Source organism: Lampetra planeri, chromosome 11 (genome assembly GCF_965212315.1).
Source record: "Lampetra planeri chromosome 11, kcLamPlan1.2.h2, whole genome shotgun sequence".
Lineage (NCBI taxonomy): Eukaryota > Metazoa > Chordata > Hyperoartia > Petromyzontiformes > Petromyzontidae > Lampetra > Lampetra planeri.
In genome coordinates this window covers 10,051,199-10,068,818 of record NC_136117.1, presented here as the reverse complement: position 1 = coordinate 10,068,818, position 17,620 = coordinate 10,051,199, and the positions used below count along the sequence as shown (strand labels likewise).

The 17,620-nt window shown below is 42.5% G+C and overlaps 1 protein-coding gene across 1 annotated transcript in view; it reads right to left on the bottom strand.

The window, feature by feature from the left end:
- The window catches only part of LOC144721433 (voltage-dependent calcium channel subunit alpha-2/delta-2-like), a 37,947-nt gene extending 21,591 nt beyond the window's left edge, over nucleotides 1-16,356 (bottom strand). Inside the window, exons 1-8 of the mRNA XM_078599046.1 lie at nucleotides 16,227-16,356; nucleotides 14,921-14,970; nucleotides 9,759-9,848; nucleotides 7,734-7,808; nucleotides 5,272-5,349; nucleotides 4,426-4,500; nucleotides 302-373; nucleotides 85-156 (exon numbers count right to left, since the gene is read on the bottom strand). Of these exons, the coding sequence (XP_078455172.1) occupies nucleotides 85-156; nucleotides 302-373; nucleotides 4,426-4,500; nucleotides 5,272-5,349; nucleotides 7,734-7,808; nucleotides 9,759-9,848; nucleotides 14,921-14,970; nucleotides 16,227-16,356 (642 nt within the window). The remainder of the gene's footprint in view (nucleotides 1-84; nucleotides 157-301; nucleotides 374-4,425; nucleotides 4,501-5,271; nucleotides 5,350-7,733; nucleotides 7,809-9,758; nucleotides 9,849-14,920; nucleotides 14,971-16,226) is intronic.
- Nucleotides 16,357-17,620: the final 1,264 nt, after the last annotated feature.

Genomic DNA, 17,620 nt, shown 5'->3' with positions numbered 1-17,620 from the left:
TTTACCAGGCAGTACACGGCACAACATGAAAGCACATTGGAGAGAATATTGCAACGCAAAAGGGATTTGGGAATTTCCGCTCACCTCATCCAAGGATTTGATTAGCATCTCAAAAGTGCGCATTCCAGACTTCTTGTCAATCATGCTCTGCCTGATCTAATAAGCAAAACACCAGAAACACGATGAAAAACACGTAAAAAAGCGTTCACTTGTAAATTGTAAAAAAAAAAATCAATACGTTTTTATTTTTCATTTTTAAAACGTTTCTTAATATATACAAAAGCTAGGAAGTGAAACTTACCAGCAATTTAATATCATTTTCCAGTTCGGCATCCAGAAAGTCAAGGGTGACTGGCTCTTCAAATTTTGTCACCTGGGAACAAAGCAACGTAATCATGTTGGGGGCACATTGGGCCACTACACTGGGCAAGACCACGTGGGGGCAGTCTTCCACCACGCTATGCGTTGACATTCAGAGACTGCGCCACCGTTTCAAGTATACCAAGCACAAAGTACCGAAACGCTGATTTCTCAATTGTACCGAGCACAATTTTGAGAAACTGTTCTGTGCAAGTAGTTGTAACGGCATCTTTATCGTCTTTGTTTTAAAGCGACACGATTTTTTTGCCCATAATATAAAAAAAACATTGCAAAGTTTTATTTTTATATATACAAAGGTCCCCCGTATAGCCTTAACGGCTGTTGGGGCAAATTACGATCGCGAGCACCTATGAAGGGCGGAACGGCACACAAGGGGGTGGGAGACCTGCAGCACCACGCCCGGTTCCATTTGTCTCCCCAGAGGCGGCGTTTATACATCACACCAGGTACTCATTTGAGGTCGAGTCGACTTAGGGGAGGCCCAGGACCGATTCAGAGAATCGTCACTGGTGTTGCGCCGTGAGCGGTAATGGAACTTTGGTCGCTGAGTTCGCGAAGCAGCGCGCTACCCGTTGCACTACGTCGCTACCCGTTGCACTACGTCGCTCCCCACACACAGACACACACACAGACATAGACACACAACAGATAGACACAGAGACACACACACAGACACACACACAGACAGACATAGACACAGAGACACACACACAGACACCCCGGGGAACCACAAGCCCCCGGCTCTCGCATAAACTGCGCTGCGTCGTCATTTTATGTCTGTTGAAGGCGAACGACACGGCCATCTATCCCTCTCGACGAGCTTTATACGATGCGCTCATCAAAGTTTTGTTTCTTCTGCGCATTCGTCCTCGCTGCTGCTGCGCTTGAACACACGGCACGACATCATAACGAATCGCGCCAGGCGGGTCGCGGCGTTTATGTTGCGCGGTGGGACGGAGTCGGCAAAAAATGCAATAATTCATTACGATTTGGACTTCCGTTTATTCTGGACCCCGGGGTCCCGCCATAAGGTTCATGTGCTCAGGGAGGTAATGTCCCCTTACGGGTGCGGGGGAGGTCCTGTCAAAGGCAGGCCGTCGTGAGTGCCCCCTGCTGCCTACAGCCCATTCCGACCAATCTGCCATTCATCAAGAGTGCCCTGCAGGGAACTCTCTGGCCACTCGGGGTATTGTTGCTGGGCATTTGCCACCACGCCGATGCTCTCTATCACACATGTGGCAAGTCACGACTGATCGGACTTGGTAGGAAACACATCAGCAGCAGATTCCCACCTTCCCCCTGCTCTGCCTTTGCATCCCCTCCGCATACTGGCGGTGATCGGGGCTCGCAGCGGCATCTGCGCCTTTGTTGCAAGAAGATTACGAGATGCAAGGGCGGCTATGGACAAAAGGAGGATTGCGGCGAAGGAAATGCAAGCATGTTTTAGTCCATGTGAGGTTTGCAATCTCACGAAACGTGCTATAAACATTATGGATATATCGCTGGAACGGTACTGTATACTTCGTACTTATATTCACAAAGGCGCGTTCGAGTTGTCAACAAACCGTGATGGAAAACGACATCGTGTAACATTCACCGTGAGCTCACAATAGAAATCGAAGAGTGGCCTGTGGTCGGGTAGGCCAGAAAGTATCCGTTCTCATGATGCAAATGGTCCACATTTCTCTCTGGTTCTTACGTGACTTTACCGAAAGAACCAGAGAGAATGGATTCTTGCAGTCACGAAAGCTTCAAATCAATATTGATCCACATTTACCCACCTCACCATACCCCCCCCCCCAAAACACAAAACGACTACCACGGATATAGATACATTTTCCGTTTAACTATCTTCCAGATTGCGGGGAAAGTGCCGGTAGGAGATGGGGAGCGGAATATAGTAATTGGTGTCGCAAGGCAAGGAACGGGCAAACTCTCGCAACCACAAGGCGGATTGCAAAGCGGAGTGTGCCTTTCAGCAGCACGAGACTCACGCCGTCTTGAAGCCAGCAGCCACATTGCTCGAACAATCAGTCACAGAGCGAGAATTAATCAGCGCACCATTTACTGAAAAACCTGCACCATATAATTTACGTCTCGGGGATATCTGATTATTAGAGGACTATAAATCAATTTGTTCATTTAGAACCAGGCTGGGCACATTGAGATGCTAGCAATGCAGTTGTCAATGTCACCGCAAAGCGATCATTACACGCATGTCAGCATGCAGATACCGTGGCAACCACAGTTCAGCATCGTACAGGGTCAATAATAAACTGTTGGCACAATGCTGCTGCTTGTGAATATGGCGTTGCTTGTTGATTTGTCAGAACGGGTGCTCCCCAGAAAGCCGTTCTGGAAACATCAACAAACTCAGCATGACGTGAATTTCAGCATCGAAGTAGTGGGGACCAATTCGTGGGGTTCAGCCAACGTGCACAACAAACACCTGATCAGTGGCCCCGAAACCACAATGCCCGGTTTCCACAACACACAAGATCATCCGCGAGCCCACCACCACACTGCCTGGGTTCCATCTGGTACGGAAACAATGGGCAGTGCTTAACCGGATCCGCACAAAGCACGGAAGACGTGGACACCAACTGCATGAGTGGAAAATAGAGCGTACTCTTCCCCTGTGCTACCGCGGGCGATGATCGCCAAACCATGGACTGTATAACTTCACACTGCCCGAAATATAACCTTGTGGGCAGGGTATCTGCAATTCACCAACTCGCAGACGAAGCAATTGAATGGTTAAATAATTAAAAATGTAATCTCGAATAGCTTATCTTCATTGGCCGCACGAAATCATCTCAGGTGCTCTTGTAAATAAAAAAAACATCCTACAGGGGGATTTTGTTGCTCTTGTCAGCATGAATTCCTGCAGCAGACCCAAGTCGCTCTTAGCAGCGCAAGTTGTTGTGACGATTACAAACAGAGGTAAAATTGACGTGTAATTGAAAATAAAATAGGCAATTTGATAAATCGAAGAACCCTACATGACAACATATATAAACATGACACAATCTAAAAATATATATATATTTATTTAATCTTGATTTGATCTTACCTGAAGACGGCCGCTGGTGTTGCGACCGAAACGTCGTGTTTTATTTCTATCTACGTGACATTACCGAAAGAACCAGAGAGTATAATATTTATTGAACAGAAAAAAAAATCTCAAGATACTGTGGACAAGATACCACTGCACCTTGTCAATGCTTTCTCCTCTCTGCCAGATCCCGCAGCTGCTGCAGAGTAGACACTCAGCGACCTCAAATATCCACCCCAACAGTCTCCCACCATCTACTCTGATGTCTTCCCCTTGGTCGCCAGACTTTATGGAGACCATTTAAATGTCCATCTCGGTAACTACAACGAAACTATTTTTACAGGTAGGAACAACAGTTCCACACTGCCCACCAGGGATTATTTGTCTGCCGTGCAGAGCCCCTCCCAAACATGTACGCTCCTGGATTGGTTGAAGTGCGGCACGTGACCGCGAGCTTTCTGTCGTGAACGAATGCGCTGTCCAACCAAGTTCCTACCTGCCCACTCCGAAGGAACGTGTTTATTTTACCAGGTAAGGCCCACTGAGCTATACATCTTTTTTTCAGAAGCGACCTGGCCACAAATGACAGCTCAACTAAGTGGCTTATCATGTGGAAATTTATAGCAGCCAAATACTTTAAACGCATGCTGATCCTACATGTGGAGCGAAAAATTCGGAGGACACGGATAAAAATTCCACTCAAACACGGGGAGAACATGCAAACTTCAAATATACTGGCGTCAGGGTCGGGATCGAACCCACGACCTCCTGTATACCAGGCGAGGGAGTGAACATCTCACCACCGCAGCGGTCCCCCATACTACACACGTCTTACTCAGCGCAACATTTTTTTGCCTAATCATACAATGAAATGCAGTTACTGCATAAAAAAAACGCACACTATGAAAAAGAGACGAACACTTTAGAGAGCATGTGATGCTGCTTCCGGTGCACATGGAGCCCAGAGCAGACACAGCGGGGCTCAGTACCTTGGGTTTCAGGTTGGGGTGAAGCAGCACGTAGCCGTTGGGGTCTATTGCAAAGAAGTAGCCGTTCGGACCGAGCTGCAGTCATCAACAAAAGCACGTGGCAGACGGTGGTGAAGTTATTGCAGACAAAAAACAACAACAACAACCCCAGCGTGACAAACAATGCTCGAGAAATTAATTAGTATTTTAACATCCAATTAGTTATTAAAAAACAGACAATTGTTTAGCCGTGCCAAACGCGTACGGTGAACACAAATCAGACCATTAACAAGCTAAATAATAGTGAGGTCAATGAGGATGACACTTGCGTGTCAAAATTGCTGTCTTGCTCGAATACATAACCAACATAGCTAACGATAAAACGGCCGCGCTTAACAATTAGCATGCAAATGGTTGTGACTTGATGATGAGAGACAGTGCACTGTTCCAGCAGCGCGCTTGATATGCTGCAAAAAAAAGTTCACACTTCACGTGTCTTTTCCCGGTATTGCCTGCTTGCAGCTTAGACAGCTTGCGCAAGAGGTGTCAACATACACACCATGTGTTATTTCAGGTAAGTGTGGATGAGAGTGGATGAGGAGGAGAGGGGTGGGGCGGGGGGGTGTTCATTTTCACACCTCCACTTGGATCAAGCAAACCTACAAGGCTGGTTTAGTCTCACAGAATGACACAATCAGAGCATTTCCCCATGCATTTAGCAGGACCAAAAATGTGCAACCCGCATGCCTTATTTGTATTTTTATACTATTCTAGATAATCCACTCCGGGTATGAAACCTGCAAAAAAAATATCATATCGCTCTTCAGCATGACACAAACTGTTTTATTTTGATAGTGCAAGTCTCACATTGTACTGAGTGGTGAGCTTCTTTATTTCGTTGAGCGATATGTCAACTCCCATCACGCCAAGCAGCAACTGGTTCTGCTGGGAACAGCAAGAGACACAGCACGGTTTTCATGTATGTGTATGCGTATGCAGTATCTCACAACCTTTGACAAAACATCACAAGAAATGTGTTGAGTATGAGGCGGTGCAAAAACGTAAGCTTAGGTTATATTTCGAGCGTCGTAAAAAGTTATTTTTTTCTCAAGGTTACTGAGCACAGGGACAAAGGCTCCCAAAAAACGCAAAGCAGTCAGCAATAAACAGCAACAAAGAAGTTGCTGCACATTTCGGCCCTGCTTGAGGATGTGGTGACCCACAGGCTCACGTAAAAAAAAATGCAACTATCGTGGAATCTCAGGAAGAGGACATCAATGAGATCAATTTGAAACCCATTTAAAAAAAATTATGCATTGCCATAACACAGCACATGAAAGGGCTCGTGCACCATTTTAACTTTTCTAATTCCTCCACGCATTACGTTGGCAAGTTATTTGAAAATGGCTTTCCATAATGTCAAGCGGTATTTTTTTCCACACAAGGCTTAATACCAAAATGTCAGCCAGAGAACAGAAGTTTTTTATAATTAATACTCACCGTGTTGCTAAACAATATGAAAATATTGTACCGAAAATTTGGACAAACAATAAAAAAACAGTACTGATAAATAGAAGCTATTATAACAAGGATTTATATTTAAACAAAAAAAAGTATTTTGTCTGCGTGGCTAAAATGAAATACAAACCTTTATTATTTTCCCCCTTTCTGAAACCATTGGCCACTAGGACAAAGAGCTTGATCATTTATCACACACCTGATTCAGTTTGTTATATTTTTTTCATCCACAGCATATAATCATTAAATATGATCTGCAATATCGAATGGCCCTCCACATCATAATTAGAGTACAGTATAAGACAGATATTGACCACAATGCGGTCTGTGCCACTACAGCAGCTTGATATGATTGTGTTTGGAAGGCGTGACATATTGTACAATCCACGTAAATGTGGTAGATATATGACGGACTGTAAACATACACATTTATACAGCAAAAGCAGGAGTTAAACTGTAGGGAGGCCACACTGATGGCTATCCTACACATTTGTATTTTCACCAGTCTTGGGTCCTCAACACTAATCCTGGGCCTTGAGGCTGGCTTGGGGACTGTCTCAGCTCTTGTCCTTGGCCCTGGTGGCGTGGCCTTGGAGGCACCATCCACAACATCAGCCTCAATATAAAAAAATATATGTGGCAATAACACCGGCCTAAGCAAACAGGATCTGGCCTTGACCGGCCTCGACCTAGAGGCTCCTATCCTTGGCCACGTCCTTGGCCTTGTGGCTCCCAGATTTTAATCAAACATTGATTGTGTACAACTTTCATCCACATTAACCTCATGGTTGCCTCAAAATTTTGCAGAACAAGGTTGTCCCATGACCATTATAAACATTTCACAGACCCCCCTTTTTCAGTGAGCAGTAACGCACAATTGTAAATGCGGAAGTTAATGAAACACATGTATGATTGCACTTCTGGATGAAGCCAGACCAGTTGTTGACATACAAGAGCAGATCGGTCCATGGATCCCCAATTATACTCACTGACTTGTTGGCACTTGACTGACCGCTGCGAATCCCATATTTGCATTTGGCAAAATCAAATACCTTCATCCCCACAGCGTTACGCAGACCCTGGTTGAGGACTCCAGAGTTACACAATCTCACGTACTGCGTAGCTATTCGCGGCTCTCTACAGTGTTTTGTTTTTTATCTTGTACCTAAAATCTTAATATTCGGTTTCTGCATTATCGAGTGGAGCGAAACGTCAGACGCCATGCTGTTCTCACACGCGGCACAACCCGAAAACACGTTGGAGTGCCATGTTAAACACGTGGCTTCAGCCTCGTACGTTTATGATTGCAAAGCGGTGATTGCATTTTTTGCGATAAGGTTGTTGTCCTTCCCTCGCACCTTCGATAAGCACGGTTGGTTACGTACGGTGCGAAAGAAGTTCAACATACATACAGTGCATACAAGCAGGTGACGTAGCACCATTGGGCAACTTGGGCATCTGACATTTTCATCGCATGTGCAGTTTAACGTCTATTCGGCCGCTTTTGCTTACGAAGATGCATGGAGAATTTCCAGCAGTCTCCAAGTCACGAGCAGCTGTTGCCCCGCGAAGTGTGAGCACGCACACAGCAGCACACTTGCCTCCACGGTAAGTGAACCACGGGCTCTAGTTTCTAGCAGCTGGCTACAGACTTTCAAATGTATTTTTAAAAATGCAGCATGCTTTCTAAAAACGCTACAAGTCGAACGGACGTTTTTTTTCATTAAACCACAAGCTCCATTTGTTGCCTAACATACACCACAGCACACCTACCAATCATACTGGCATGAGTTTCTCTCCCGCCCCCATACGCCCATTACCTGCTCTCCTGCGTTCTTGCTTATGTTGAACACTGGCATGGTGCCAGTGATGACCAGACCCAGGTTCTAAAGAGAAACGGCACGGAACGGCGGGGTGAGCGTTGCAATCTCGGTATCTTGTGCCCTCAGCAACGTAAATAAATAATGACGATGGTTACTCGGGACTGCAATTACAGGAGCTTGGGGTTGCGAGGTGGTAGTACAACAATGATGGAATCTTGATTCTATCTGTGCGCAACTTTGAGTGTATTCTCTTGACATTAAACGGTTTCTTTCGAGTGCTCCGGTTTTCTTGGAGCAAGGAAATCGGCTCGTGTTGCATGCACTGGGTGGATTGCAGGAGATGCCGGATACTTGAGGGATGCCTTCATCCAGCAGTGGATTGGCCATGGCTGATTATAATGATGATATTGTTAACTAGTATTGATCATGGCAATGATAATGTTTAACTTAAAAAAAATCGTGCATGGCTTCATAATTTCACCCATGTTTCCCCCCCTCAAAAACCTATAACAAACGATTCAAGTACACACAGAGGGCATGTATGGGATTTGACACCAGTATAGACACAATGCGAATGTTCACCCGTGTTTAATGCCACAGGTTTTCACACGCTTAGCGTGCCAATATACACGGACACGAAAGGCACCGATCCTCACTGCGAAACATAAAACGACTGCATTAAATAAGCATGCGCATTTCGGTGACCTCGCTGCTCACCAGTTTATACTGCCTTCACATTTCATCTGCCTGTAAGTAAAGATTTGGACAAACACCTCACCTCCGGAATTTTATTTGCCCATTGATTGCACAACAAACCCAAAAGCAGATGGCTGGGAAATTCACGTGATTTGCTCTGGTAATAGCATGCAATTCTAAACTGGATTCTTTTTTTCAGGGCTTCACAGGTTTGTCCTCTACATCCAAGCTTTTGATTATTAAATAGCTTCGGTAGAAATGTGTGTGAAATTTAATATAATGTATAATAATAATAATTTACAGCTCATTGGCAATCCACTTCTTCATGAAGGCCTCCCCAAGCCATGTGACTCATGGGAGTTTGTTTTTTTTTAAACCATACTTTACCATGCTGGTGAATGTGGGGTTGGGGAACCGGCCACTTAATTATAATTTGCTGGTTACAACACTTAGGTATGTTTGGGTTCATCGTGCAATGCGCTAAAACCACTGCACCACTGATCGACCCAATATTTATATTGTCAGCACATAAAGGTGGGGGCTTTAAAATAAATGACAAACTGACTTTGTGTAACTCTTTTGTGCACCTCATTGTTGAATTCTATTGACCTCCCCAGCATTTGTGTCACACAATTATTTAGCAAGGCAACCAAGAACCAGAGCACTACGCTTCAAATTTGCATGCACAGTTGAGCGGTGTCAACTGTAAAGCCTGTATGCTAATCGGAACCGCGTAACAAATTACACTGCTTCTTTGCTAAATTAAACGACTTTTTTTTGCGAGAGCGTGAGGATTGTGTTTATCTGAAAGAATTAGCCATTTTTTATACTGTATGTATTCTTTTCCGGCATATGGAACAATTAGTAAAAAAAAATCTAAAAGGTAAAATGTGCAATTATACAACATATGGTTTCTTTTGGCCTATTTATTGTAGAAAATGTGTTTTGTCCTCTGGGCATTGAAAGCCCAACTCAGGCAACATGCTATTCATAGAGCATGTGTGTGTAGTTATCTCTCTTACTGCATCCAGGTTGCGTTTTTGTTTTCAGTCAAGACATTCTGGGGCAGGTGTGGTGGATGCCTACTAAATTAAACACATGTAGTAAAAAAAAGAACACCTCCAGGTAAACATAACATCTAATCATTTCCAGCCATAGCCTTGTGAAATGCGGCAGATTCGTAACATTGCAGAAGGTCATGCAATTTTAACAAATTAAATTCAGTGACCTGCTACCACTGGCAGACCCTGACAGATATGCTCAGTGGCATATGCTATCTGCAGACCGTCTGAATGCGGTTTGCGTGCGATGCCTTACCAATGCATCCTTGTAGACATTTGTCCATTGCACCTTCTTGGCCTTGGGTCCTGCCAGTACCATAGGTCTTCCAAGGACATCCAGATAATCCTTAAGAAAGCAGTAAGGAGTCGTATTAATGCTCTATCATCCGTAGTCTACAGTAAGGATATCCTTAGAGGGGGGGGGGGGGTGACAGCGTGACATTACTGGATTCTCCCATGGAGATTAATTTTCTATTATAGAGTCAGAGCACATAGCCAGCACCACTGAGATCCTAGTTTGAATCCAGTCACAATAACATAACATTTTCCCGATCTTTTTAATATAATTTAGAACGAAAAAATCCAACGGAGAGACATACAAAAATCAGGCTGACTGCCATACATATGACAAACGTCTCTATAACAGGGCATGTGCAAATGTCTAATGCCCCTAGTGTGAATAACAGGTTATTTGAAGTAATTTCAAAAGTAGTTCTGTGATATCAGCTTGTGCAGGCTTTTATCGAATATACAGTGGTGCATTGCTTTGCAATAGTTCTGAATAGACACTTCTTCATCTCGAAAAATGATGCCGATAGCTACGCTTGGAATAAAATTGGAGAAAATCATACATGAAAAAAATCTATATAGGGAAGCAAACATATTATGTTTGTTTGATGAACTGTAAAGTGTTTTTTTCATGAATCCACAAATGGGATAAGAACATTTGTTGTTATACTTTGTTCAAAAACCAAATCCACTCCACAAAATAATCCTACACTATTCATGTCTTCAGTATGGACTATCTCAGCCTTACAATTTACGAACAGCACGAGCGCATGGCTCATGATACCCATTGTGCCCAATGTATTACAGCAGGTGTCCTGGATGTCCAGATGGATTTTTTTAAAAGGACATTACGTCCGTGTACCCAAGGACATCACAAAGATCGTAACGCAACCGCACGAGGATCCAAAAATACGTAGCGTTCACGCTGGCGACTTCTCACCAAAGCCAGTGCTGACGTTCAATGTTACCAATCTATTGTTCCTATCACAGGAGAGATACTGCGTGCATAATCTCGCAGCATATTCAAAAAACACGTAGAACAGATTTAAAACCGCATTCGCCGTGGATCATCCTCATCTCAAAAAATGTGTGGCTTCGGCAGGAGAATTGTTACTTCCTACCATGAAACACCGTAGTTAGTGTTCAAGATAACCCACGTGATGAACACATTTGCATTTATTTACTGCCTAAGTGATAGATGCTGCACGCAACAACACTGCTTTGATATCGCAGGGTTTATAAATTGCAATCGCCTTCCGCGCTGATGCATCTGCCGCTTGCAAATTAGGTGTTTTTCTCCCCCTTCCCATCAAGTCACCTTACTTCCCATTTGCTGACAAAAGATAATAGAGTTTAATGAGAATGGGGTAACGTTTGCTATCCCTCAGAGGGGATAAAGGTGACCCCCATCGTCTTATGGGCCATCGCTTGAACCAAAAAGGCTAACAGCTTTTCTTATCAAGTCACTGGCAGGACATCAACTGTTACCAAGTTCCGAACTGTTGATACGCTTGGCTGTCAACAGTTTAGGGGATGCACAAAGGGGTGTGTTCTATTTGTTGAGACTTGTAACGATGGCTTATTCGCAAGCAACAGAGGCTACGAAGCTAAATATATGTATATATTCCTTACAAAGTACATAATAACTGACATCTAAAGGAATGACCATATCATTATTCTATGCCGAGTTATAAAAAAAAAGTCAGCTAAAAAAAACCCCAACTGCTGATATTAAAACAATAATTCTCTACTTTATACATATGCACGCACACAAGCTAGTTTTTACACCACATGTAAAAAACAAGTCGGGTGATGAATAAATAAATAAACGCACGAAGCCTCGCAAGATTGATTTGGCAAAATACAAAATAAAACCCACAGGTAATTTACGTGACATCTTCCACTATTATTGCAATTTTGTACAGCTCACATGCTGTTATAAATTACAGCAAAAAAACACAAAAGAAGAAAAAAAGTGTCTGGGATTTGATTCTCTATTCACCAATAGCCAATAACACTTGTCACCGTGTGCCATCACACATATGAACTGCAGTCATTTAGATATTTAAGCAAATTCTACCATGCATGCATAGCCTGAGACCGTGTGTGGAATGAGCGCAAAAGATAATGCTTTTGCCTATTATATGTGTCAAGCTAAATGTGCGCTAAATTAAGCAGATCAGTGCCCAGTATTTGAACTTCTCTCCCATAACAATATCTTCAGAAAACAGCGGCAGTGTTCTTACAATCTAGCCCTATAAATGTCCGAGTGTTTTAAAAATGTAACTTATATTCTCCAAGTTGTTTAGATTTTCACACCATTTTAAAATCATGAATAAACAAAAGAACACGTCTAATATTTGTTTCATATAAGTCAATACATTGCAGAGGCACTGTAAGTAATTTACTGGCATATATGATAAAAACCAAAACAATGGTATGAGGTTGCAATGATGAATTATATCAAACTACAGTACTGTGAATGGAAAACCGTATTATTCCAGTAGTTATTGCAATTGCAACAGTGGCAGTGGTTTAATATCTGAGATGTAATGGTGAGGGAGACTGAGAAAGCATACCATCTGCTGTAACATGTACATTAAAGAAGATGTGGCATTAATCGGAAGGGTGGGTAATCGTGTGCCAGTGATATGAACCAACATGTAACATCATGAGCATTTATACTATGAAGACAATGTAGATAAATCCCTTCAGTTGAGATAGTTGGCTTAATCTGTTGGCCAAACCGCTAAAGCAATCATTGGGATAAGCAATGATAATTAAAATGAAACAAAGTTTGACTATTTCCATGGTTCTGCTTTCAGGTTGAATCAAACAAGGAAAGAGAATTGTTTTTATTTTGGTCTGCTGTTATATTCCATGTGCTGTACATTTGGTGGCAGCAGTCCATCCACCCTTGACGTTCAGCCTTTCACGTGTGACATGGCCATGTGATATGGGAGCTTAAATCCCAAACAATTTACTGGAAACGGAAGAAATCGGAAAAGCCTACCACATTTGGTCACTGTTACACACAGTCTGGGTGCTAGGGTACTGCCACATTGCCCATACACCTAGAGTGAATCTTCCTGCGCTGCTTTAATCATTACTTACATTACTTACATGCCCAGTGGACAGCCAATTCCAACACTGGTTACTTCCACAAGTGAAGGATTTCCATTTTCCCTTGCTGCTTTTGGAATCACAACCCAGCATTCTCAAAAATGCATATTAAATAATAATGAAGCAAAGACCATGAAATGTGCTTTTCGCTCTTGTGGCAAACATCTCATCTGTATTCCGAACGGCTCACCTCTCTCATTCGTCGACGAGTGTGGGGCGGCCCATGACTCAGGCCTGTGGTTCATACCTCATGCTAAGCCATGCGACATGGCCCATGAGCCAATGGGGTTTCAGTTTCAGTTTCATTTTATTAGCCAATGGGGAGGTTGGTAACACCTGGGGTGGCTAATGTGAGCAGTGCCCACCATGGGCACAATGCTGCATTTCCCACATCCCCTCCCTTGGATGCTGCTAATCCTGCATAATGCACGGACATAAGTAGTACTAATCACATACCTGCATTTCCCATAAATATGATAAATTCCTCTTGATATGCAAATTATTTTGTCAAGGCGTACTTCCCCCCCCCCCTTCCGACCCAGCTTATATATATGCTCCAAGCACGTGTGCTGTTTCATTCAGACGCTGTCGCCTCGACAGACCTGGTTTCACCTGAGGACGGCTACTTGCGTTGTGGCCGAAACGTCGTGAGAATTATTTTATTATGTTTTATTTTTATTATTTTATTACTTCCCTTCTACGTGACTTTACCGAAAGAACCAAGAAGATGAACATACTTCCTATTAATTTGCATATCCACATGTTTCATATCGATAATCTACACTCAACCTTTCATTTATTCCTGCTGAGGAAAAAATATAAGCATTATTTGGACCCACTTAATAAACACTATCGTTTCATTTCTTTTCCGTTTTCATTCGAATATAAAAAAATATATTGCTTATGTATAAATCATGTGTTTATTTAGAAACAGATGAAATATCCTTCTCTGTCATTGAAAATTACTTTTTTTTCTCAGTCCAACTCTTGTGAATCTACGACTTCCCTCCCTTCCCTGCACAATCCCAAGGGACATTGTATCAGTGGCTGTAAAAGCCTTCAGCTTTGTGGTTTCTTATTCATGAAGCAAGGTTGTCTACAAGCTTAAACTCCTATTTTCCATTCACCCCTTCAGTTCAAATCCTTTGTAAACCCCTCACTGATATCGTGAGTTATCACTGCCCCCGTAGAATCATCACACTTACCATTTTCTTTGCCATTAAGGTGCGTGCCATTTAGCTTAACCCTACCGTTTTGCTTCTTATGATAAACTATCGGTACACTCATAGGCTTTTAAGTCTTTTACATGTTTTGTTTAAAAAAAAAAAGAAAAAGCGTAAGCGATCCAACCGGAGGCTTATCTTGGGACATGATGCCAACAACACAATCAAGAAACAATTGTGGGAAAAGTTACAAAGTGTTCTGTCGTTGAATTTTGTATTCCTTGGAAATATTTTGTAAAAAAAACAACCCTTTATGTTGCTTCGAATCTAACATCTTGGTAAGTTTAACCGGAAGATATTAGTACATTTATACAATTACAGTATGTGTGAGCACATTTGCTTTCATAAAAGTAGCATTATTTATGAAGATAATATGAAATCCTGATGTCATCTTTGCAAATGACGTCTTGCTACTCTAGCAATGCAAATTTGTTAAGAACGTCTGCATGAAAAGAATTGTCAATAAACCCCCAATAATGATGATGTTTAATAAATATCTGCACCTTTTTAATTTACATTCACACTATATCCAATCAAGGGGCATACTTTACACGCCATGCAGTAAACGGTGATTGGCCATAAAACACGTTAAGCCAAGTAAAATTAAGATGAGAAAACGTTCTGAATTGGAAGCAATTACACTGGTTAGAATTACCTAAGCTGCCAGTTTAATGGAATCCAAGTTGATGTTATTTGGATCAGTGCACTTGTAGTAGCTTTAATGCATGACTTACAATCAAAATACTGCAAAAATGTGTACTGGCTGAAATAATCGGAAACTCACCTGAGTGTTAATGCGGATGGCGCCAATGGAAGGGATTTCAAAATAAAACCCTGAAGCAGCCAAGCAGAAGATTAAATTCAAGGTTTGATCTTTCAGACATCACAGTATGCAGGGATGGTAGTGGTATTGCTTTTCTTAAGGGTATTAAATGTTAAAGTTCCATCAGAAAATGCTACATGCATTGTTCCATGAGAAAAACATCTGACATTTAAAAATGGCATGCCATTTTAATTATCTGTACCATGCAGTAACCTTAATAATGTCCTATCAATATAACCAAACAAATGTTTATATTAGTGACAAACATTTGGGAAAAAGGGAATCTTTCAAAGAAATCACATCAATACAAGAACACAATGCACGTATATAAGCAGAGGCTTTACTTCTTCATATATCTATCAACATAAACAGAAACGTATTCTTTCCACAACCCAATTGGCCTCATGGCCTTCTGGGAGAGCATAATGTCAGCAACATTGATTCAGCACAAGCAGACTCTGGACCAGTTTCGACATCGTGTATCAGCAGCAGAGTCAGTCTTGCTTGAACCAGTGCTGATGAACTGCCAGTTTTTGAGACTCAAATATATTAAGATTACACGTTGTTTGTTTATCTGTTTTGTCAATTATATTATCCACAATGCTAATGATTATTTTGAGTTATGCCATACAATTGTAGTTCTTGTTGGCCAATCACTCGTACGGATAAAATATCAATTGCACTTATATACAAATACACATTTTGGTAACGCGGAACAACAACCAATTATCAGAGATATTGCGATGAAATTGGCTGTGAGTTCTGTATCGCAAATATTCAAGGAATTGGCCAAACATTTTAAGCAGAACCCTCCTGAAATATGTTGGCACACTTTGAATCATGTTGCCCTCGCGAACTATAGAAATGATTACGCGTGCAGGGTACGTTATACAACACCGTAATGTTCGTTCGCAATAATGCACACAGCACGTTAATAATGGGACATCACCATGCTGCTATGGTTAGCACACTCGACTTGCAAAACCAAAGGTCACTGCATCAATTCCATTTCCATGGCGTGCAAGTTCAATAAGATGGCGAGTTGTTTCCACCCAGGAGAATAAATGGCTGCACCACAGTGGGGTCAAAGGTGGCTACTCCTACCTCTTCCAAGACGTCTGGCCTGTGTGGATACGTAGGCCAAATACCGACTCGTAGAGACCCTTCCGGCAGCAGTCGTGTGAGCAAGCTCTCGCCGGTTTGCACCTTGGCAGTCGGCATCACCACACAGGAATAACACGTGAATGAACGCGCGCAAGTCTCTTACCTTTGTTGGCACAGGCCATCCACTGAATAGGGGCCACGTTATAATTGTGCTGCCCCACGGAGAAGGTAAACACCCGCACCTGTAAGAGAAGAGGGGGGGGACGACATTTTGAGACAACACTGCAGTGCATGCAGGGAGTTAGAGGAGCCCTCTCTGTCTAATTGATTCAACACAGAAACTATAGACGCAGCCGTCTCCTTTAACGGCCGTAGGCCAACACAGATTCTACTCTAATTATTGCGATTCGAGGAATGCATTCCCTTGCTTTGTATTTGTCACTGTTTTGTTCAACGAATGTATTAATCATCTGCATGCATTCCTTCTCGAGCAACGCATTAGTGTGAGACATCTCGGGTTTACGGTCCTAACATTGTCCCATTAAGATGGTGTAAACCTGCTGTAGCATTCTTGAGCTTGAACAGCCCACGCCAACAGCACAGCACTAATAATGTGAATTCGTTGCTGCTCAAGCAGCCAATTAGGATTGGCCGCGTAATTATAGCAATCTTTTTATTCCAATGCTGGTTCTCGAAGTGAATGCAAGCCACAGACAACGAACATGTTTGGCGATGAAGGATTGTGTACATGTCAGATTCAACAGAGGCATGTAAACAGGTGTCATTCCGACATGTTTTTCTCCTGAGGGTGGTGAGCTCTGCAATGCAACAGGGGGGACTCTTTTCAACATATAACGCAACCGATTTTATCAACATGTCACCTCATCAGGCTGGCTGGGCCAACTCTTTTTCTTTCTTTTTGTTGGCATAAACTGAACACCCTCCCTGAAAGAAAGGCAATGCCGCCCCCAAGTGAATGGAGCTCTAGATTTTTATGTTTTTTACCCTTTGTGCAACCAAGAGTTTTAGTATGATCACCTTTGGTGGGGGGGGGGGCAATACTGTAGTAATATTTGGGCAATGCTACAGAGATTCCACCAAATTCTCTTAGGGAAACATGTGGATGCGTCTTTATAGTTTGTGTTCCCGCAGGAGAAAATATTTTCCATGATGGGTTTTTTTATGCATACTCTTTGCTTCTTTCGGTAAAGTCACGTAGATAGAAAATGTATTGATCACGACGTAGTACATATGAAGCAGTTTTGTGTGCGAGCAGTTGATTTGGAGCAATGTGGTTGCATTGTTTTAACCCTATACATTTTTACATGAATTGCATAATTTGCTTAATGCACAAAAATTTGATGTTTTAATTGCCTTGTAAAAAAATCAAAGACACACACATGGAACACTGAAATTAACCTCGAGTATTATTGAGAATAAAAAATCTGAAAATTGCAATATCGCTGTTGAGAGGTACCCAGGCAATGCGGTGACTGTGATGTAAACTGTTGTGCTCTGTGGCAATTACGTACCTCCTCATTAAGGTGCGCAAAACAA